At 35.0% G+C, this 23,933-nt stretch overlaps 2 protein-coding genes across 3 annotated transcripts in view; one reads left to right on the top strand and one right to left on the bottom strand.

The window, feature by feature from the left end:
- DNAJC12 (DnaJ sub C member 12) overlaps positions 1–498 on the bottom strand; it is an 86,427-nt gene extending 85,929 nt beyond the window's left edge. Inside the window, exon 1 of the mRNA XM_051211962.1 lies at positions 466–498. The gene's annotated coding sequence lies outside the window, so the exon portion shown is untranslated. The remainder of the gene's footprint in view (positions 1–465) is intronic.
- An 8,649-nt stretch (positions 499–9,147) lies between these two features.
- The window catches only part of SRC42A_2 (Tyrosine-protein kinase Src42A), a gene marked incomplete at its 3' end in the record, with an annotated part of 60,654 nt that continues 45,868 nt past the window's right edge, over positions 9,148–23,933 (top strand). The window contains exons 1-4 of one of the 2 annotated variants that reach the window (XM_012938564.3): positions 9,148–9,171; positions 11,801–11,891; positions 11,919–12,405; positions 14,682–14,803. In XM_012938564.3, coding sequence (XP_012794018.3) covers positions 9,166–9,171; positions 11,801–11,891; positions 11,919–12,405; positions 14,682–14,803 — 706 coding nt within the window. In that variant the 5' untranslated portion in view covers positions 9,148–9,165. Of the gene's footprint in view, positions 9,172–10,259; positions 12,406–14,681; positions 14,804–19,287; positions 21,994–23,933 lie in introns of those variants that run through there. The other variant, XM_051211961.1, reaches the window with a different exon arrangement.

Below are 23,933 nucleotides of genomic sequence, written 5' to 3'. Positions count from 1 at the left end.
TCAAAGCTTTATAGATCTTCACATTGATTCAGGTATTTATTTTAAAAGAACATCAGTAGTCTGCATACTCGATGTGGCGATGAAAAATCCTTTGATTCTGGGTAATTAGAGATGTACTTCATGGTTTCAAATAAGTATATATTCACACTCGTAAAGTAGAACTTTACAATAGTATAACATTTCAAGTCTTCACAACAAAAGGCGCAGGTAAACACGTGCGGTAAGAAATAATGATATAACTCGTATTACTGCGTGGAAAATACATATAGTTAGCATTAAGTAAATATGTACATCTTAATTTCCGGATTTTGGGATTGACATATTGGCGCTTAAGTATATCAGTAACAAAGATACAAAGCAGGAGAAATAATGTGAAAAAGTTTCAAATATAAATTATGGAGCTATGCGACATGGCGGTTTTTCTATCAGCACACTGAGATAATTTCATAGAGAATTCAAACGTACCCTCAGGATCACCACAAGAATTCAAATTAGTTCCCACTGCAAATAATGATACCCAAAGGTCAAGTAGCTGTCATCCTATTGGTGTGTTGGCAAAATGCACAGACCAATTTAAGCAGACGAACTCGATTCATACAGGTCTAATTGGATTTATTTCGCTTGCTATTCAGTAGATATTATGTAGCATTTTTATAAATATGACCGGGGTCACCTTGCTAAAGGTATACAGACTAGGGAGTCTAGCGGACTCGAAACCAAATCATTCCAGACTGTTTAAAGTAGTATTCGGCTCTTCGAACGAACGTGACCTAATTTTACAAAATGGACACAAATTAAAGGGTTCAGGAGTCTTTATCCGTAAGGACTCATCATCGGCAGATCGTGTAAAAAGACGGGAAGCCGAAAAAGAACTACAACTTAGGTTAGACGCTGGCGAAAAGGGCCTGAAAATTGTAAATTTTCGGGCTGTAAGACTTCAACAGAGAATGATGCCGAAGCCACTCTGGGTGAAGCACGAAGGCACTTAAACAGGCTTCGGATCTGTTACACCAATGCACGAAGCTTACTTAATAAGCGATCGGAACTAGGTGTACAGATTGACTCTACAAAGCCAGACATAATCGCAGTAACAGAAGCCTGGCTGACACAGGCTACAGATAGTATGGAACCTAATTTTGAGGGTTTTACGTTAGTAAGGGCCGACAGAACACAAAAGCGCAAAGGAGGGGGAGTAGCTCTATTCATTAGGAATGCTATCCCATTTGCTATTATCGATAGTGTATCCTATGAGAGTGGGACGTGTGAATTAGTTAGTCTTCGCTTAAAATGCAAGGGACAAGAGCTGCTGATTGGTTTGGTCTATCGCAGTCCAAGCTGTGAGGCAAATGAGATCCTGTTAAGCAGTCTCAATACTTGGTCCCAAAGTGGCCGATGTCTAATCCTAGGGGACTTTAATGCACCTACGGTAGACTGCGAAAATCTGCGAACTGAATCGTCGGAGAATTCTTTCGAGCAGGGACTAGTTGATGAGGTTATCACATGTGCTCTAGTGCATCATGTGAAAGAAGCGACAAGGTACGATCAGGACACTGAATCATCCTTATTAGATCTTATACTGACTCACTATGAGGATGATGTTGCGAACCTCCATCATATGCCGCCCCTAGGTAAAAGTGACCACGCAGTTTTAACTTTCGACTTCCATATAACTGCCAGTCACGAGGACGCGTCAGTCTAGTCCAGACCCAACGTCTGGAAAGCGAACATACCAGACATCATGCACTCAGCATCGTTAATAGATTGGACAATAGACCCAGAGTCCTCCATTGAAACGACCTGGGACGCATTTCGAAATTCATACTTAAAAGTTACCACACCTTACATCCCTTGGACTATACCAAAGGGGCCGAAAAACTCACCAGCATGGTTCAGTAGGGAGGTCCGTATCCTTCTCCGTAAGAAAAGGAAAATGTGGGATAGATTTAAATTACTGGGGACTGATGAGTCAAAATCTCAGTATCGAAAGGCTCGGAATACTTGTGCCTTGACCCTCCGTAAGTCTAGAAAATTGTACGAAGGAAAATTTGTTAAGGAATCCATAGAATGTCCTAAACGCTTGTATTCCTATATAAACCAAAGGACAAGGAGAAAAGGAAATATTCCTGCTCTATGGGGAGACAGTACTGCTTCATCATTAGTGGAGGACGACTTTGGTAAGGCTCAAGTGTTCTCGAACTACTTCAGCAACGTATATACCATAGAAGCGCCCTTCCCGTCAGCGTATACAGACCCCCCTATTCATACACTGGATAGCGTGAACATTAAAGAACTCGATGTCTTTGGTCTACTAAATAAGCTTGACATAGGTAAATTGATGTGGATAAAAGACTCCTTAGTTGGGCGTCAACAAAGAGTAAGGGTGAACTCAAAGTTATCTAGCTGGGAAACTGTGCTTAGTGGAGTGCCCCAGGGTACAGTTTTGGGGCCAGTGCTATTCCTCTTGTATGTAAATGACCTTCCTTGTCTCCTATCATCATCGGTCTTGCCATATGCTGACGATGTCAAGATATGGAAAACGATACGATGTAAGAGTGATAGCTTAGAACTTCAAAATGACCTGAAGAAATTATCTGAATGGTCTCAAACATGGCAGTTGCCGATAAATACTTCCAAGTGTGTTGTGATGCATATCGGTCATCAAGGCACAGATACATACACGATGAATAACACTGAGCTACCTGTCGTCCAGATATATAATGACTTAGGAGTCATCGTTAGCCAAGACTTAAAGACTACTGCACACTGCCGCGCAATAGCCGCCAAAGGTTTTAGAACGTTATGGTCAATACGTAGAGCTTTTAGTCATGTCGACGCTAAAACGTTTTTGACTTTGTATACAGTGTTCGTTCGTCCTAAACTTGAATACTGCATACAAGCGGCTAGCCCCTGCTTAAAAGAAGACAGTGAGCTTCTGGAGAAGGTTCAAAGAAAAGCAACTAAACTGACTCCCGGAATAGCGAAGCTTCCGTACGATGCTCGACTGGCCAAGCTGAACCTTTTCCCGTTGTCATATCGCAGAACTAGAGACGACTTGATTACAGTCTACAAATTGCTTAGTGATAAATTTGCACCTGATATGCCCTCATTTTTCTTGTCTTCCAAAACAGAGAATTTATGAGGACACTCCAAAAATGTTCATAAGCCGAGAACAAATTACTTATCAGCTGACTATCGACTTTCCCATCGAATCATCAACGAGTGGAATTCACTACCTCAGCACGTGGTTGAGGCTCCAGCCGTCGACTCTTTCAAAAGAAGGTTAGATCAACTGAGAGACCACCATTGCCAGGACTAACATAGGCCATCGAGCCTCCTGTCCTTCCCAAACTGAAACTGAAATTGAAGCTTAGTGGTAGAGGAAGGCTCAACGATACACATTTACTCTCATTATTTGTACCAGTATAACGTTCTAGTGAGGAATCCCGTCATTTCACGTCTCCAAGAAATAAACATAACTTCGGACATAAAGGAGTCGGTCGCGGATTTCTGAAACTTTTTAGTGTTCTTCCGGATTACAATTCACCATACAATAAGTGGTGTTAGATTATTTTAAAAAAACTGCTATAACATAAGGTATATAAGTTGACAAACCTTAGCCTCTCAACAGGATTAGTCAGTTGCGTTTACCACTCGGATCTCTGACTGCCGAACTCGTACTAGCACAGCTGCATTGTGACTCAAGTTATTTGTTTCAAGTGCATTTTGAAATTATTGTACTTGCTTCTCTGAAGTGTCCCCAAGGTCAGATATTGTTAGTAACCACTTCACTTGCGGTTCGCTTATGAGGAGTGACAGGATACTGCAGGATTTGATAGTAAATATGTTGGGGATATGCAATTTCTATAACACTACAGCCCGAATCCAGTACTTTTACATGGATCTCTAGAACCACTCAAACCAGCAGTCGAGAACCAATGGATCGGAAAACATATTTGGGTAATGGTGTATGTGTAGAGGTGAATTCAATTTAGGCTAAATCGTTATCATAAGAGATGAACAGGATGAAGAACCCAAGTGACCTAACGTCTCCAGCTAGAGTATGTCTGTTAAGTCTAATGCGTTCGTCAATGTTGAGGAGTTACAAGATTGTCTATTATGGGGGTTTATTAACTAACAAAACAAATGATCTCAAAACAGCCAAGACCAAAAGTCGATGATGACTGAGTGGGAGAAAATATATATAGAATAGGTGAAGGTATCGTTGAGTATAATTTTTAAGCCGACTAGTTATCGGATGAAAAGATTTTCACGGTAAACTGAAATGTGGTATGGTGCGAATGTTTCGGTGGGTGCCCTGAGCTAATGATGTGTCCAGCATAAAAGTACGGTCACCATTGTAGTGGTAAATAAATTCACAAAATTGTCTGTTCAATTCGAAGAACGTGGCCAAATCGTTCGCTTTGGATCACGCTGATCTCAACCTGTGAATGTAACTGGTGGGGTTATACAAAGAAGTATGATTGATCCATTACTCTTTCTCCTTTTTATCAATGACATGTGTCCCCTCTTTCAGTATGGTAAACCTTTCCTTTTTGCCAATGACCTAAAAGTAGTTTATTCATTCTAATCTCCCACCAAAGAAAGCTATATTTCAGCGGTAACCCAAGAAGAAATAAATAAGTTATACGAATGGACTGTTTCGTGGAATTTGCCACTTAATGTTGACAAAAGTGGATTTATTCACGTTGCCCGCTGCCTAGACCTAAATCTGACTATACACGAACATACACTGAAACCTCTCAAAACTGTTCGTGACTTGGGTTTAAGGTGTAGCAACAGTCTGAACTTTTCTGAGCACATTGTATCTCAAGTATCCAAAGCCAGAAAGCTCATCGGATTCATAATGGTAAACTTAAATAATATCGAATCGAGATTATAATTATTATACAGAAAATGTATCTTACCCATTCTTGAATATGGTATTTTAGTCTGCAGTAATTGCAGGCATAATGACCTGATTAAAATTGAAGGTGTTCAAAGAAAGTTCATCAAAGCTGTTCTGGGGTATTCCGACAACAAAGACTATCACCAAAGATGTCAGTAACTCAAATTAGAACCTTTCTGGATCAGACGTATCAAATTAAACCTTGTCTTTATCTACCGGCTTATTAACGGTATTTCCTACTCTTCGGTATCCACCCCTTCATACTCTGTGATATCATTCCACAATCTACACAGTAAGGAAAATATTCTAGCGATTTCAAGAACCCACACAAACTTACGCCATAATTTTTTCGTTATTCGCTAATCAACCATGTGAAACAGACTGCCAGTGGACCTCCGTTGCAGTGAAACTACAACCTGGTTCAAAAGTCTCCTTGATGATTTTCTTTCCGAAAGTGGATTGTGTGACCTAATGAATATCAATGTATTTAGTAATGATTTATACAAACAAGGTCCATCATCCATCTAATTGACTGAAAAGCAAAATGTAACCTTTGAAACTTTTCAAGTTTATTTTATTTTGTTTCTATTCATCTTAATATATGAAGTCTGCTTATGTTCGTATCCATAATTAATACTGTTATTAATATCATTATTGGTCCCCCGACACATTAGATATTCTTTTTATCTCTTCTTATCCCTCTAAACATATTCAATTTCTGGTTGTCCTTTGAAATTAATTGTGACTTTCATAGCATCATTCCTAATTATGATTGCTTTAATGTTTATGCTAATATCCGGTTTTACTCTGTATACTATTACATAAATCTACATGTATTTATCCGAGTGCACTAAAGGATTTATTTTATTTTTCTAAATTGTTGGTTTACTTCAGAGGTCGATATTCATTACTCAATTATTATTATCATGGTTGAACCCTGTCACTAGGTGTTTACTTCTTTTCTCTCTCTTTTTCCCTTCTAAATAAATATTATTCTTAAGATTACGAAGTTTGCAAGTAAGACAATAACTTGTGTTACATTTAAATTGACTTCTCAAATGCGTTTCATCTTCACTACGTATATATGACTCATACATATTGATATTTCGTTACACTTTTCACATAATTGAAACTTTCATAGCATCACTCCAAACTATAACTGCACAAACATTTATTCCAGCGTCATATCTTACTGCAGTAATAAGTTATTTTTCCTCAATTATTTTCTATTTTATTTTTGTTACTAATTTGACGATACATACATAGTCGTTTATTCCTTTACTGTGTTCATAAACACGCCTATTTAACTATTTGAGTATTTCACGTCTCCTATATTTATATTCACTTATTTTCTTTCTTTCCTTCTTTGAACTCAATTCAATATTCTTCTCAATTATTCAGAACCTGACTTATTATTATTCTACCATTATTACTCTCTTTTTTTCAAATATGGCATATATGATGCTAACATTATTGAAACTTGTGTATTATTGCATTTTTGAAGAAACTCGAAATGGTTTCTTCACAACACTTATGTACCCATAAGATGTTTGTGAATAGTAATAATAATGAAGTTGATAAAGTTCAAAGCCTAATTGTTCGTTCTGTTTAGGATACATCGTTAGGTTCCCAGGTAATAAGCGTCATATTCACTATTTGCAGTTCTTTTAGTATTTTGCTGGCGGCGGGTACTGAAACGCACTTCTTGCCTTATTTAGGACTTTAGTTAATAATAATATATTTCCGCAATGGCAGGTGCACGCCATTTTTACGGGCTTTTTTCTACTAATTCTGTTCACAGTCATGCTTCAGGTAAGTAACTGTTACCTGAAACGCAGCCGCACTACTTAATCCATGTGGCTACTAACTCGTGTGAAAATATTAGTGAGTACCCGTAGTTTTCCCTCAGTAATATCCAAAACAAAATTTTGACAGACATGTCCCCACAAATACATTTTCGTTGGACTTTTTACGTTTAGCCTCTACTCATTGTTTTTAATTCTAAAGTTCATACCTAGTAATTGCAAATGTTTAAAAACTACGTTAACAACAGCATTCGATCGAATCAACACATCGTTAACAGATCTGTCTCAGGAAAAGAGACGGTTGTATACATTTTAAGGTACCAATGAACGTAATTCGTTTCATAATTCAATCCAGTAATTAAGGATATTTGAAAAACCTATATAAATGGTAACTCGTCAAAATATTACTGCTGACTAGCTAGCTTGATCCCTTGTTGTTTTATGCACTGATGAGTTTAAACTTCTCAAAATCAAAGACATCATATAATAATATCCACCAGCCACGAACAAGACATCACTCCGACGATATAAATCTTAAGTTCGAACAAAATAATGTAGTCATTATAATGAGACATAAAAATGGCAAATTCCAAAGTGAATAGGTTTGAGGGGGCGTAAAATAAATTCTACACTCCGCTTTACTATGACATATTGGTTGTGGTTTTCAGTACTGAAATACACATAGGAGGGATTGTAGTGGTACCAGTTTTCAACTCCACAATTCTTGAAGCTGAACACACGATAATTGAGAAGATTCGCATTTAACATCTAACACTTGAAGAAGATCAGGAGGATTTGACTCGGGAACACTTGATCGGCATGACATGCCTCAGACGTGCAGGCGTGCCCACCCTATGAAACGTTCCTTTTCACATTAAAATATATTATTATATTCACAACCCAAAACTATTCTTCAGAAAAGCTGAACATCTGATTGCTAACTGTAGAGAGAGTACGTATCAGTATAGAAAATGATGTGACTTCCAAGTGGGATCTTGAGGATTCGGCAGTCAAATCTTGACAAATCTGCAGTTTTCGGATCATGTTTGTTATTCCAGTAACAAGGATAAATCCATTTAGTACCGACCTGGACAATAAGCTTACAGGATCAATCAAGGATAAAACACGTAACATCACAAGGCAAAATACGATAAACTACTAGAAGCTATAAATGGCAAAGTGTGGAGCTCATAAACAGAAAATATAATGATGTCAACTCTAAGACTGAGTTTACTGCAAGCGAATTTCCTAAATAAGTTTCTATACTGTTGCCATACTAGTCTTTATAGGACCATTGTGAAAACAGATCTATGGTCAACACTTATAACGTATTCCTAAGACATAACTCAATACAATTAGTATAAAAGTGCGAGAGAGAGTAGTCGTAGTAGTAGCTTCCCCTTTCAACCCAGACACATATTCATTTCAACAAACAGTCCCTTATTTCTGCCTATCAAGGATCAGTCAGCTTAGGAACGTACCAAGTATATCAGTGGTTGTCAAGCCTGTTTCGAGTTGACCTCACTATAGCACAGAAACAGGTAATTTTGAATTACGTTTGAGTTTGGTTTCTGATAAGTTGCGCCTTGTATTTTTCTCTGTACCACTTGGAAACCTGATTGTTTTTATTCATTTTCTGGCAGTCTGCTGCAAGTTTTGCTTCCTTGCTCAAGCACGAGTATATTTTGATTTGCAATTACATTTCGTTTTGACCTTTTCAGGAATACTGAAAAAGTTGAATAACCGATGAAGAATACATTGAATCGATATGCTCGTTGTACGTTTTTCCTTGTTGCGTTGTAACAAATAGCTCCTTATATTAGGAAAAGACGACCACACTCTACTAGACATAGCAAGCTGTAAAAATGTGTTTACCGACAACAAGTTTATTGTGCTTAAACTCTGGTCCAAGGGGCATTACGTCCCCACTAGGGGGTAGGAGTAAGTGTAACGATTGACAAACAGCCAAAATAAGAACGTAGTTCCTATTTCTAATGCGAAGTAGATATGTTTTAAAGGTTTGGAAAACGAGATAATTAAGCGAAAAATGTCTCAGTAACCTATGTTAATAAGACAGGCTAAAACGCTGCAACACAAATCCTCTCGCATTTCCTGGATAATGAGGTAATTTAACACTGGTTTACTGTACATTGAGTGATGACTTCTCATACAAATAACTTTTATCTCTTTTTATAATAAAGACCAACCCACTGTGAAGGCGCGCTTGAAACGTCTGAAGGCAAGAATACAACTTTTCGTGCTAGAAGTTTCGTCTCACACATCGCGTCGCGAATTGCTGGAATCATTTCACCAGAACAAGTGAAGCCAACTCCTACTATCAATACATTATAGGCGAAATTATATCACTGAGATACTACAAAACACGAAAGTTAAAATACATCGCCTCCGAAAACTGGTTTAGTTGTTTGTTCCAACTAAAAAGCTTGGTTTTGTATGCGCGTAAGTTGTTCGTCTTTGTAAACGCGCTGGATTAAACATGTCCGATATAATCATTGGAGCTTACCCTTCGTTCCTTAATGGTAGTGGATAGTTATGGGAAATTCGAATTCGTCTAGTAATGATCAAAACAGTTGGATCACGGTTCCTCCTGTGAGTATTTCTTTTGGTGAATTTATCATATAAACGAAGCTGATCAACTTTTGACAACTTTGTGTAGTTAGACGTGACCAAATTTATCCACACATGTCCAGACTGTGTCAGTGGTAGAAACTATCAATGGGGATACGCGATGTTTCACTTTCTACTGCAGTCAGCTTATATTTTTTGTCAGATGTACAGTTATCTCCGTGTTTATATACTACGCATCTGTTTTCCTTATATGTACTGCTGCTTGCATTTTCTTCTGGTTCAGTTTGGTCCTCATTATAAATACGACCATAAATCTAGACTGATGCTAAAGGACGTAATACTGTCAGTTCTGGACTTTGATTTCGGAACTTTGCATGATGCGTCTTCTCAGCCCAAGCAATCATAATGGGAGGAATAAAAGCGAACTTTTATGAAATAATAGGACAACTCCTTTCGAAAGTTGGTATAAGTATAAGTGATCGGGCACTGAATTTTCGATGTTTTCGTCATTCCGGAGTTAATAGTGCAAAAATTCCTCTACCATGCCCCACTAAGGTGCATTGTCTCGAAAGTAACACCTTTACATTCCCAAAGATTAATACCACGTTATCTCTTCTTCCCTAATATTAACACGTCGGGTCATCTACTTTACCCAAAAATCGGCAAACCGGTCATTTATCGCTTGAATATTTAAGACCTTAACTCTACAGGGCAATCAAATTTTCTACGCACTCGACATAATTCAAAAGAGTGATTTATACGAGAATTTATTACAGAGTTTTACATAAATGGTTGCGAATGTTATTTACATACAGGCGACAGTTAAACGTCAACATTGTAGCTGAAAAATGATTATATTTAATCATGCTTTAGAAATGTGTGTAATGTGAGATTTAGACGTATGAGGCTTAGTTCTGAAATACTGGTGGATACTAACGTTTTCTACTATATCTAGTTCGGTTCAATGCACTTGATGCAATTGAGAACGTAATTGTAGTATACCTCTTATAACTTAAAATTACCCGGGATGTACCCTGGATTTACATCCACCAGAAAATTCTGTGAGTTGTAGCAGACTTAAAACGTTTGATACATAGAATGGCTAAGATACCTAGTCAAACTTCATTTCAATCTGCTTTGATCCCAGAAGATTTAATTTTAATATACGCTCAGTACGTTTTAGTAGATAATGGGTCCATGTCCTGTTCTTCATGTGTACCATGTAAATTGCAAGCAGGTAGATGAAATCCAATCAATCTACCAAACTAGCTAGTATCTTAGCTAATCTAATTGGCAATACTAAACCACCATTCTTAATATCTTTAGGATTAGCCCATGGGTCCCTAGTCTTGGGTCTTTCACCTCTTGTTTTAGCTTTCTGTACGTTTCCTTAAGGCTGACTTCTAATATCACTCATTCAAATAGTGGTTACCTGGAGTGGATTAAAATCAGTTGAACTACTTCTCAAAGGTTTGGTCTAAGATCAGATCACTAGCGGGTGATGTAAGCCATTTTCCCACGAAATATAAGCGTATGTTTAGTCTAAATTGCGCGCACTACGTTTTTCATCTTTTAGTTGTGTTGTTCACAACTTCACACAATCGTTGCTTCTTCGCTACAAATCGTGCTCGTAGCTCGATGGGATGACTTTCCAACCATTTATTGGATACTAAAGTTCATTGTTTTAAAGCTTTTAACTTCAAATTGTTAGAGGTGCTGATCCCGTCTGAATTCAAGGTAATTCTGGATAAATATGTCATCCATCCATAGATGAGCATCTAGCTAGTTTTGTCTAGATCATATAATTAGTTTTCATACTTTAGCCTGGTTCTTATGGTTATTCCCAGATTTTTCTTCAGTGAAGTGTAAACAAATATTTGGTTGCATGGATTATCCACTGAGTTAACTAAATTGTATGTTTTTCATACAGACCACTATCTTTTGCACTGCATGATGTTAACTGAAGAAGGATTAGGTCGCAAAGTGCTATGAGAGTCAAGTTTTAACATCAGTTAATAAAGTCTCTAGATGCTAGTTAGTGTGTATTTCTTTACCTTGTCTTACGATGAATATTCAATCTACCTAACATAGTTAAGTATATTTAATTAAAGTTGTAGTTATTACGACTCTACAAGCTCTAGCTCTAAAGAATTAATCATTGGATTAACGTGATTATTAACCACCATTAGGTCTACTTACTTCATTATACTACATCTTTAGTCTTCTTTCTGTCTGATTTTCATTGGGCCGTAAATTATATAACATCCCTAGGAAACAATTAATTACACTCAAAAGCGTTTATGCAACAAAAATGATTTAGTTAGCATCGTACTGAGTCCCAAAAATTATTCTATCTTGTTCCTCGTAACTTCAATCTAAACCCACGAATTTTTCGCTCAGTCAGAATTATGATAGAGAAAATGCCTTAGAATACTGATTTTCAAAGTAAACATAAACATATTTTTACTGAATGTTCTTTTATATTTATTTTTAACCTAAGAATGACGCTTCTGCGCCTATGTTTGAACCATCACTTCGGTCTGTAGTCGAAAGACGACCTATTTTCTCTTCTAAAATTTCATTCAATAATGGTCAATCATCCAATTCTATGCTTCCAGCAGCGATAGCACCGGATTCTTCACAAAGCTTTGATCAGATACGCTACCAACCCTATAATACTAATTATGTTCCCGACGCAGTTCAGCAGATCAAGGGAGCGAAATGGACAAATGATTTTGTGGGTGTTCCAGTAACTGCTGGTGATAAATCATCTGTTGGAAATTCATCATGTCTACCTAACGCTCATCAGTCAACAAACTTCTCACCAACTCAACAACCTGCCAACTTCTTAAACAATTCAGTTGCGCAGATACGAAGTAATCCATCACATAATTCACCCCAGATATCTACAGAAGGGCAATTTGTCGCTTTGCATGATTACGTTAAACGTGTAGATGATGATTTGAATATGACCAAAGGACAAATATTTAATATACTCGATAATTCACACTCTGATTGGTGGTATGCGGAATGTGTATCTACTGGTAATCGAGGATATGTACCCAAAAATCATTTAGCAGCTGTTACCAGTTTAGAATCCAATGAGTAAGTAAACTTTTGCCCTTTACGTACTGGTAAGACTTCCATTAGTTGTTGTGACTTTGTTGAAGTTATCTTATGGAGTCTTGTTATCGCCGGTGATATTTGAATAGGAATAAAACCATTTAAATTTCCATGACATCTTCATTTCTATTTAGGCACGTTAAAACTATCAGTTAATTATAAGAGTGATTAATTGTTTTTCGTCCGATTGAGTTTATGTGTGTTGGAACGAGCTATTCACTGGATTCTATCTTGTACAAAGTTCCCCATTATGTTAATTTTTAATTTTACCAGTGCTGCGTGAAATCCGTGCTGCCATATTATTAGTATGGGTAATAGTGGCTATCACTCATTATTAGACAGACTGTTCATAAAAGACAACTATTCTGTCTAGTATTTGAGAGTTTTAGATTCTCCGTTCGGTATTAACTAGTTCCCATCAATTCCAAGACAAATGTCAGGTGAAGTAAATAAAATAAAGGATTGTTTTATTTCAACCAGTTGACCAATCAGTGATCCATACGCAATGCGAAACTTGACACGTGTACATCTGTTCATATCTTCACACTCCATTAGCATACCAAGATCAAGTTGTCAGAACAAGTCCCAGATTCTTAGAGCTTTCTTCCAACCTATTCAGTGGTATAGGAGTAGGTTGGAAGAAAGGTAGGGGCGGCCAGACCAAAACATGGCACAAGTCCATGAAGTCACTGACAAGTGGACTGAGTCATGTTGGTAGGTGTAGACTACCTGGTTGGGGACCGCGAGATGATAGCAACCGATGGTTAGAGACCCTGAATGACATGGCTCAAAATCGTTTGCAATGGCGCAGGTGCATCCACTCTTTATGTTCTCCCAAATTTTGATCTCCTTATTCCTCCTCGTCTCTTTTTTTTCTCTTCCCAAATTTATTTCACTGTATTATACTCTTTAAATAACATCTCCAAACACTAATCTTCCCGATTACTGCTTATACTCTTATTACCTCTACCACTACGGGATTTGAATCGACCACTGCACCTCCGTGCTAATGTGGTGTGGCAACTCGAACTGATGTACGTACGTACGAAGTTCTACGTTGTTACTGACTGACTGACTGAGAGGTATTAATAGTACTGGTAGTAAGAGACTAGGGGTCGAAAATGCGATTCAGGAAAAAAATAGATTAGTGAAATGAAAATTTATAAGGCAATTTAGAAGCTCAGGATATAAGCAAAGACATAGTGAGTCCATCTGCGCCATGGAGATCGATTTTGAGCCATGTCACCCAAAATGTCTAACGATTGGTTACGGTAATCAGGGGGAGCCAGTCAGATTGTTTATACCTATCTCCATGACACATGGATTTATGCCATATTTTGCTTTGACCGCACCTATGATTATGGAGGCTAATATTTTAAACACTACATTAGTTAAGCTGATTCCTCTGTGGATATCGCAAGAGGATTTCTATCCTTTCTGTTAAACTGGAACGATCGGCTATTGAGACCAGTCAGATGAGATTGAGTGTAGACGAGAAAAGCAGATTGGAAAATGCGAGAAAACAAAGATAGTGAAAAGAGATATGAATCAATACTACTAGGATAGTTTCAAGATGGAAACAAACTTTTTGAGTCGTCGTATGATCAAGGCTTCAGTAAACCTTAGTATGGCCCCCTGGGGATCCATACAACATTACGTCATCTGATTTTATATCAATCCTATGACCCGTCTCAGCCAAATATCTCTCAATGAAGGGAGATGCTGATAGAAATGATGGAATTTAACAAGTATTTGTGTGATCAAATTGTTTAAAACTTATTGAGTTTAATATATCACGTATTTCGGGTAAACTCTGTCTTCTCATTTGACTACTTACATTTATCAAAAGACTGTTTTTTATCTAGTCAATACTTTTGTTTTGAAGTTGAAGATGCAAATAATCTCGATTCGATATCAACTGAATAATCGTATGAATTGATATCCCTTTTAATCAATTCTTAAAAGTCATAATTTATTGGGACGTCGCTATTTCATCATTAATGTAGCATATAATGTCATGGTATAATACTTGTATTCTCCATCGCTTGTTGATGGATTCTTCATTGTTGGGAGCTATTTTTGCTTATTCTCAATATTTAAACGAGTTATTTACCCCATTATCAGTGAGGAAACCGTATTTGTTTACATTTTTTAGCGATGAATTATCTAAGACCAGTAACATGAAGTGTGTTTATCGTTTCGTTTTCTTTGTGAATGTATATTTGTATCACTGCTTTTTTTGATTCTGTAAATTGTAGATGGTATTTTGGAGAATTGAAACGTATTGAAGCTGAACATTATCTTCAACTTCCGGGAAATGATCATGGCTCTTTTTTGGTTCGAATCAGTGAATCTCAATCCAGTGAATATTCTTTATCAGGTTGGTAAAATTATATGATTGAAAAATAGCCACTAGGGTGAAACAAAAAATTACATTCAGCTTTGTTTTCCTTGTAAATGTATTAGTAGCGAATCAGTTTTCTCTATATTTTAAGGTTTTTTGCTAAGGTAACGAAAGTCAAGTTTATTACAAAATATGTTTACTTCTAATGACCATTCTGCCTATGTAAGAGCTAGTAATACTACTACTCAGCGACCCAAACTAAAATAGGCGTGGGATTTTAACGTGTAACATAATGTCTGAATAGTCATTACTTCTTTTAGCTAAGTTACATTATTGGTTTGTAAATAAAGTAAGTTTTCAAAATAAATTGTACATGTTCAAAATTTTTTAAATGGACTGGGTTGGAAGGTTTTATTTTGAAAGGAAATTAACAAAAGATGACGAGGTTTATTTTGGCAAATTATCGTAAAGTTCGATTCTAGAGTGTGGGCTTCCATTTTGTAAATCGTTGACACTCAACGGGATTGTACATTCATCAATCTGTAATAATAAGTCATACTTTAGCAAAGATGCACATCAAAAAACGCGAATGTCTTTATTAACATATCGGTATATTGAAGACGACTTGTTCTTTTAATCATTATATATTACACATTATAGTACTTTCAAGCCTATACAAAACTCCACTAAATTTCTGTTGCCTTAAGTGAAACCGTTGAATCAATTGAGAATTGTTGCACATATGTTGTTTTGTAAGTGAAGTTCTGCAAAATTAGTGAATTTTGAACTTATCAACTGAACCTCTCTTTCATCTTTGGTAGTCTATCACAAGTAAGATTTGAAGAGGTTCATTTTTGCCTCAGTTATTCTCGCTACAAATACAGTTTTAAGCATTGGAATTGAAAATTAAGTGTCTTCAACCTTTTAGACGTTCCTTCCTCACCAATTTCAGCATTTGTGTGATTGTACACGATATGTACTGTTATCAAACGGTTTTAAAATAAGCTGTCGCTTTCCACACGTTCACTAAAAGAGATGTAGTGTGTATATACAGCCTCTAAACCCTCTAAAGTTATTTACCCTCTCTGATTAGCTTGTTGCATATCAGCCACTTTCAGACGAATGCGTCGTATAAATGAAGATTCTATGCTAGTTTAGCTAGTGCTGTTTTCACTATACTTTTTAAAAGTATTACAGATTACATCTGTTTAGATTTTCTGACCTCTAATAGTTGCTGTTTTCATAAAATAGCCTTCTGCGATAATAAGCGATTAAGAGTAAAGTCCAAAAGGTTGGTGATTTGATTTTATATCTGCAAATGCAACACGATGCCCAAAGATTAAACTCAACAGTCAGGTTTTAATTGGTTGAAGAATGAGTGAATTACAAGCTAATTTCCTGCCATCTCCCATGGCAATTTCGTGTTCATGTTTTGTATATAAGCATATTATTTAATTATATTAAAAAAACTATTCATATGGCTAGTGGTCTTGTCTTTGACTTTTAGTCGTTCGGGTGTCTAATTCATTAATACGGTTTCGTGAGCATCCATCATTCGGTTACATTATATCATTGTGTCCATGTTTCGATTCACCAATCTGAACAGTTGGAATTTCGTCTAATCAAATAACAGAAGTCCTCTATAACAAAAAAATCATTAGCGTTTAATCGTATACTTCAGAAAACCCTTCTGGAAAAGTACCTCCTTTGCGGTGTTCCATCCGATCTAAATAATTAATTCTATTGTCCTAATGTCTGATATTAATGCCATCGGTTATCAAGATATTCCAATTGTAATTTGATTTGGACCTTTGTGTAACCTAGTCACCGAACTCATTTTCTTGTAATCAGTTCTAGGCTACCCCTTAATATATCAATTAATAATGGCATTTAACCATTTATACTATTGTAAATGAACCTGGAACCAAATGGTCAAGCATAGAGTAGTTTAATAAATAACTCATTGTACAAAAGTGTAAAAGGGCGTATACTAATGTTTACTGAGGCCTTAAGCCTACGAAAATTCAAACCCCCTTTGTGTATTCAGAAAGTTTGTTCTCACCTTAAACCTACCCTGGTAATATTAGCTTATTATCCAGAGTAATGAGGTTTCAGATTATTTCATTATTATCCTTGTCTCCTCTTACCCTCCATTTCTAGTATAGTTGACCTTTTATATTTTTGTATATAAATGTTCTGAACAAGTATGTGTGTGGTCAGATTGTTCGAATAATGTTCGTCTTCTTATTGTTCTATCGAAATTAAAATTCATGAATCATAACTCATCTGATGGTTATATGTTCTACTGAACTTTTATTATCTCCTTTTACATCAACCAATTTTCCTTGAATACGACCGCCTCTATTGAAATAATCTCTTTCCATTTTCTGTAACTTGTTTTTCTTTAGTAGTAATTGTAGTAGTCGTTCACCGTACAATGATAAAATAATCTTATGCATGAATTCTAATGATTATCCGCTATCAAGGAATAGTTGCGAAAAAACATCCATTTTATTTGTTCATCTCATGTATATTGGGATTATTTATTTGTGGAATTACTTTTATTCTTTAATTATTCCTTAATTGTACACTTAGTAAATGTATACAAACTTTTGGGTAGGGGACTTAATTGTCATTTGAAATAGTTTATAAATGTCAACCAGACTTCCATTTTGTTTCTGATTGGTTTATTCAGTATACGTTCTGTATGTTCCGACTATTTGTTTCGTATATGCCGCTTTGTTATGGATGATTCATCTAGTCACTTTTATTTGTATTCACAGCTAAAGTGAAAATCAACTGCCTAAACAATTATTGATGAAAATGGTTTAATTGCTTTTTTTGTTTGTCTTATAGATATTTTGCAGAAATATTACTTTTATAGAAAGGCTTTCATTTAATTATACTATTGTCTTTGTATACTGTTTTTTAGGTGGTTTCTCCTAGTTGAAAATTCCGTACTCTTTATGGATTGTTTTATTTCTGTTGGTTAATTTTCAAATTTATTAATCGTTATGAGCCAACAAAACTAATGATCGGTTATTTTTAGAAATGAGTCTCTAATGTACTTTTTCATTAAGTCGCTATATCATCAGTCTACTTTTCGGACTTATCGTATTTGTTAACAACTTTTCAACTAATATTCACATTTTTAACGATCCTCCATGGAGTTGAAGTTTGATCGTCAAAAAACAAAGCTTATTTATCCATTAATAGATTAGGTGAGATGATTTAACTCCCGACTTGTAATATGTAGTTAGCCATATCTTGATGCTACTGTACCTAGCAGAATAAGAATTTCAGTTTCCCAAACTATTTATACTTATGTAAATAGTTTGTCCAAAAGAAGAATTTAAAAATTTTCTATCTTCCAAGATTTTAGAGAAAATTGAAACTAAATAACCGAAAGAATAATGAGTATTTCTGTTAGTTTCACGTACATTTTGCAAATTGCTGTTCGGTACACATTCTAAACTGTTCTTAACATTAACAGATTGTTAATAGCATGTTAACTATGTTATGATGTTCAGAAGTTGTTTTTGCCTATTTTAATCCTATTCTCAAATCGATATTAGAGAGGTCAAGTAAATCATGACAAGTGTATTGTTTTAGTTCTGTGGATTTCTATATAGAAAATATGTATCTTGGAATGTTTAACTTATCATGGATAGCCTGATAAACAGTTGTGTACGAAATGCGTCATCGGAAATTCGTTGTTAAGAGAGAATTTGCTTTCTACACATCTCTCTTTAGGTATATGAAGACTGTCATTACTTTTTTGTTTATTTGTAATTTACGTGGAAAGCTGGTCTTATTTCATTTTGTTACACTTCTTGTGTGTAATACATTCAACAATATCCACTACAAAGAGATTGGCTTGTAGGTAGATGTTCAAAAGTACGAAAAATTATTAATACAATTGGTTAAAAAACAACAGCACTATACCGCTGTGCTTATGACAATGTAGACAGGTTTTTATCCTTAAAGCAGCTATCGAAAACGGTACAATACCATTATTCAATATATACATATGACTTACCACTGTATTTTGTTTTTAGTATAGTTGATAAGTCAAAATACCTTGTCTTTGTTCGTTTATCGTCGTTCAAACCCGGCCTTACGAAAATCAATCGTGTAAATCTAAATGGAAACGATATACATATATATATATATCTTTTATAATTGTGTTTTTCATATCTGATTTATCAGTCACTGAGTTCATAAAATTAAAAAGGTGATTGTGATAACATTTGTATGAAAAAATGTTTTTCCTTAATGTTTATGTCACTTTAAATATTTAGAAAAATTGTTTACAAAGTTTTGGCGTATCTTCCCTGCAAATTTTTAACCTTTTTAAGTGTAGTTTTATTTGGACTGAATAAATGGATTTACGAAGATGCATTGATTTTAATCAGTCATGTTCAAAGTGTGTATTTATTCGTTTACAAAGCGTAAACATATTAAATTTTGTAGCATCCACTTATAATTTATTGACTTTTTGATGTTTACTTTTATTTCAGACAGTTTAACCTCGTTTATTTTGACTAGGTCGTACTCTGTCAATAATATTTATGCCTAGTTATCAGCTACATTGTATATGGGATAGTCTTGGATTTAATAACGTGAGCGATATCTGCCAAAGTTTGGAGAAACTCTTATTTGTGATAAAATACAGATTAGCAGTATTGTGATCTCCATATCTCTTGTCTACTGATATTTAGATTATACAGTATTTAACAAAATGTTTGATTGTATAGTGTTAAGCATTGCTGGTTAAGACTATGTTATTCACATTTCTGGATGTAATAATCTGAGAAACCAGTAATTATGTATGTTGTTGCATTTTTGTTATGTCCAGTAAATAATATCCGATAAAAAATTTCTGACTGATCTCCAGGATTCTGATATACTTCTGCATTCATAAGATAAGGTGGGAATCGTCGTTTTTGTACTCAGGAGGTAATCAACCTAATTCAGCTACCTGGACTGCAAATTAATAATAACTCAACTATATAATCCGGAACCCGTCAATAATCGTGTGTGTAAGAGCGAGCATCAACAGTGTAAGGCTCGAGATATTCAGTTGCTAAATAGTATAAAATCGGGCATAACTCTCATCTGTAATTCATTAGTTAGTAATTGAGTGCTGAAATTATGGAGTAGTGATTATTATCATTATTGCGTTATTTAGTCTTTCAAACATTTCATCCTAGGGTCGTTAAGAGAAACAAAAGCTATTCCATGTGCTTAATCTAATTTTGTGGAGATTTTTTTCACAGCATAAAAGGGTTAGTTATAACATTTTTTTCTTCAAACTCTGAACTATTTGACTTGTCAATAATAAGTTCGTTAGTCTTTAGATTGCAGATACATTGTGTTGTCTTCGAACATAAAGGTAATATTTATAATTTCTATAATAGACAAATAATTCTATAACTATAGGTTGTGCGATCGATCGTCCGGGTGATGTATCTTCACACATCTAAATAATTTATTCAAGCCAACAATCAATGGTTGTAAAAAACAATAACTGGTATGTAGAATTAGTCATCTTCTATAAGTGACATACTTTTGGACAGATAACTTAACACCAAATAAATATGAATAGCTTTCTTTTAAAACATGACTGGCATTTTTTCAGAGTTCTTCATTAATCCATATATACTTGCACCCCAATAGGTTTCTGCATATGTAGATACTAAAACATGCGATATTACAAAATTTAAAGTTTTTCCTGGCTGAAATGTATGTAGGTGAGTAATCTTCATCATACCCCTTTCTGAATCTAATTACATGCACTATTTCATGGTGCATGTGGACTTTGTTGTAGTAGTCCCAAAAAATATCCCTCGTCAAATTCCTTAGGAGCCCAGAAACGCCAGGAAACGTTTTATCGTCACAGAAACACCTAGAAGAAGAAGCGGAATCACATGCCGTGGCTTTGATTGGATGTTCACATATGCTGCTACTATATTTGGTATGGCACTAGAAATTTCCAGGAGCCCAATGTCGTATGTTACTATAAATGCCCTCGTTTTTCTGTACATAAACCTAACCATGGAGTAAAGCGTTCTTCCCACACTTCTCGTGTTCAAGTTGCCATGTAGATTAAACCTGGAGTTATTAGAAGCTGGTTGGAAATCGGATCGAGGGTTCAATTAGCAGGTTTATTGCGTATTTGCTGATGTCGGACTAGCTTTTTTGTGAGTTCAATAGACATTTATTTAGTCGAAGATCCATTCACTCATTTTTCTTGGATTTTTTGGCCTTCGTTTGTTATAACACCGCTTGTGAAGTTACAGTGGAACTTGTTTATTAACCCACAAAGAAATTTGATTCAAGCACTGCATTTTCTACGTCGTTGCTGGAGGACAATTTATTCAAAGTTGATAGATGTTTCTTCACCCATCTGTTCCTCCGTGTGCAAAAGTTATCAGTAGTATCGTTTACTACCTTAGTTATTTTTGATCGGAATTCAAAATTAAGTTGAATTAGTAGATCCTCATAATCTTCCGGTCAATTTCAACTATTAATGAATTGATCCCATCTGAATGAAATAAGTGATTTCAACTTACCAGTTGTCACCGAGATTCAGAGCTTCAAATCCCACCGTCATTGTTAGAGCGGACAGAATATTGTATGAATTAAGTTAAATGTGTATATGTATAATTTATAACAGAATTCTTCCATCATAACATTTGAGGTGATGTGATAGGAGAATTGATGAGGCTGATCGTAGGGTCTCAAATCTACCAGTTTAGAGGTTACCTACGAGGTCTAAATTCAATAACCATTTATAATTTAAGTGAATTCTATTCATTTTATTGACCGGTTATTCTGCCTTTTGATACTCGGTCATTGTTGACTTGAGTCAGATTTGTGTATAATTATCATTTAATCACATTATTCTTATAAAGTTAGTCGATCGATCTCGCATATCATACCATTAGAAAAATAATTTCCTCCGTCTTAATAATTGCATTACTCAACTTCTGTCAAAAATACGATTTTTATTGTCTGAATGAAGTTCGTTCTAGAAGAATGGATTCATGTAGTCTCAAGTAATACTAAAAGACAGCTCTGCATAAACCAACACCATATTCATATCATAAATAAATAATGCAGACGAGTACGATTGATTAATAGGCAGTTATACATGGGTTTGTATGCATTTCCCAAAACATTTTCGTATATACAATTAGTTTTCAATGCCTTTCCAAATAAATATATTTTTTATAATAATGTATTATAAGTTATTCATTGTCGTCTTAGTGGTCAAATGTAATTCATTTTCAAGTTTTTAATATTTAATAGGGCAAATTAAAGTATTTATTTTCAACTCATTGTTTTGTATTAATCACTTTTAGTTCTCTGCGTTTCACACTACAAATATCAAATTAGATTTCTCATTAAACGTTACAGTCGCGTTTACTCTTAACTTCTTATTAAAACGCCTTCATTTTAATCAGATACTGATTCAGGGGTTATGGAGTGTTGGGAATTGTTCAATGTTATATTGGGATTTAAGCATCTGACAAACATTTGTTTGCATCTGTAAAATAATTTTGTTCATGGATTTATAGCGAGAGGGTTAGGGGGCAGGTATGGTTAAACAGATTTACGAATGTATAATTATTCATAAAATACACTACAGCCGTTTGGGTTAAACATAAATGTTATTTGTAAAATTTGCTTCATTTTGTATTGTCAGCCTTAATACTGTAATCTAATGTATTATTGAATAAATGGAACAGTTAAAGGTGATTACAGAGGTTATATCCTTCAGAAATAAGTAATATCTTTTCGAACATATAACATCAGGTACTAAGATTTCGGTTATCGAATTCAAAATTATGTATATTGTGTTACCTTTGGCAAAGTTCAATTCTGACGTTGATTTATATTTGATGATATCGTTAAGTGAGTTATAGATATCAATTTAAGCGACATCACATCCATAATTTTCATATGGCCAAATTTATCTATTATTTGTTTTCTTTAATAAGAAGTGAACTTTTTTTCATGATTCCAGAGGTGAGTTGATATTCTTGAGAAATTATGTATTTACCAAATGGAGTTCATGAATTGAAGAATTTAGCAGTTGGAATTGTTGTGATTCTGCTGTAAATTAATAATATTTTCTTTAATAAGTAGTGATGACGTAGTTATCTCATGAATCTAGGTTTAAATATCCTATCGAGATTTCACAAATATAAATCTCTGATAAACTGATTGAACCTTCTGTAATAATCGTAATCTAGCGCAAATATACAAAAGGTTAGACTATTAAAACATTATAAAGGCCATATACATTTATATATAATTGCTAAACAATGATAATCAAAATTGCACGCTAGTCAATAGGTCTGGGTTTATAATCGTCATTTCAGAATCCTGTGTTTTTGTTCATCGATTTTTTTGTGTTTCTTTCAAGCTAAATCTGTCATATTTAAATTTTGTTTCCAGTTAAAAACTTACTACTCGTTTTGTTGATTTCCTCTTTCTCTGCTAATATAAATTATGACAGCTTGGTCTACTCTACACTCATTCATGATATCCCTGTGTTGATAATGATGGAATAACTGAACTGAGATTTTAACCGTATTCTGTCTTATTAATTCACTCCCTTTTTTGATATAATATTTGATCTTCACAGATGTGTTTGTAAATGTGACAAATTGAATTAACAACCTCTTCTTTCAGCTCTATACTGACTCATCCAAGTTCATGATTGCTTTCACTTTGTTTTAAAGTATTTAAGTAATTTAGTATGTACAATAAACTTTTCATGACAGACACCTAACTATACTGCCCAATCTGTCAGTAGAATCTCTAACAAAGCCATTACATAGAAAGCGATCTGTGGACACTAAATGGAAACTAGTGTATGTGTTATTATTTATGTCTGTTTTTGTTGTTACTTTCTTTTTTTGGAAAAAAAGAAACAAGTCTATGTCCGGAATCTTTGTTTTCTGATTATCACATTAGTTGTTTATTCTGTTTATATTGATTGAAAATCTTAGATCTCTGTATTGTTTAATGTGTATCGAGTTATCATCTGTTCTGGATTTCAATCAGACGCGATAAATCCCACTGTTATATAGACCACTTTAAAAAGTTAATAGATAAACTGTATGAAAAGTTATTAACGTTTTTGCTCCATAGG

This window comes from Schistosoma haematobium, chromosome ZW, assembly GCF_000699445.3.
Source record: "Schistosoma haematobium chromosome ZW, whole genome shotgun sequence".
NCBI classification, from domain to species: domain Eukaryota; kingdom Metazoa; phylum Platyhelminthes; class Trematoda; order Strigeidida; family Schistosomatidae; genus Schistosoma; species Schistosoma haematobium.
The sequence above is the reverse complement of the archived record's forward strand: the minus strand, read 5'-3'. Positions and strand labels throughout refer to the sequence as shown.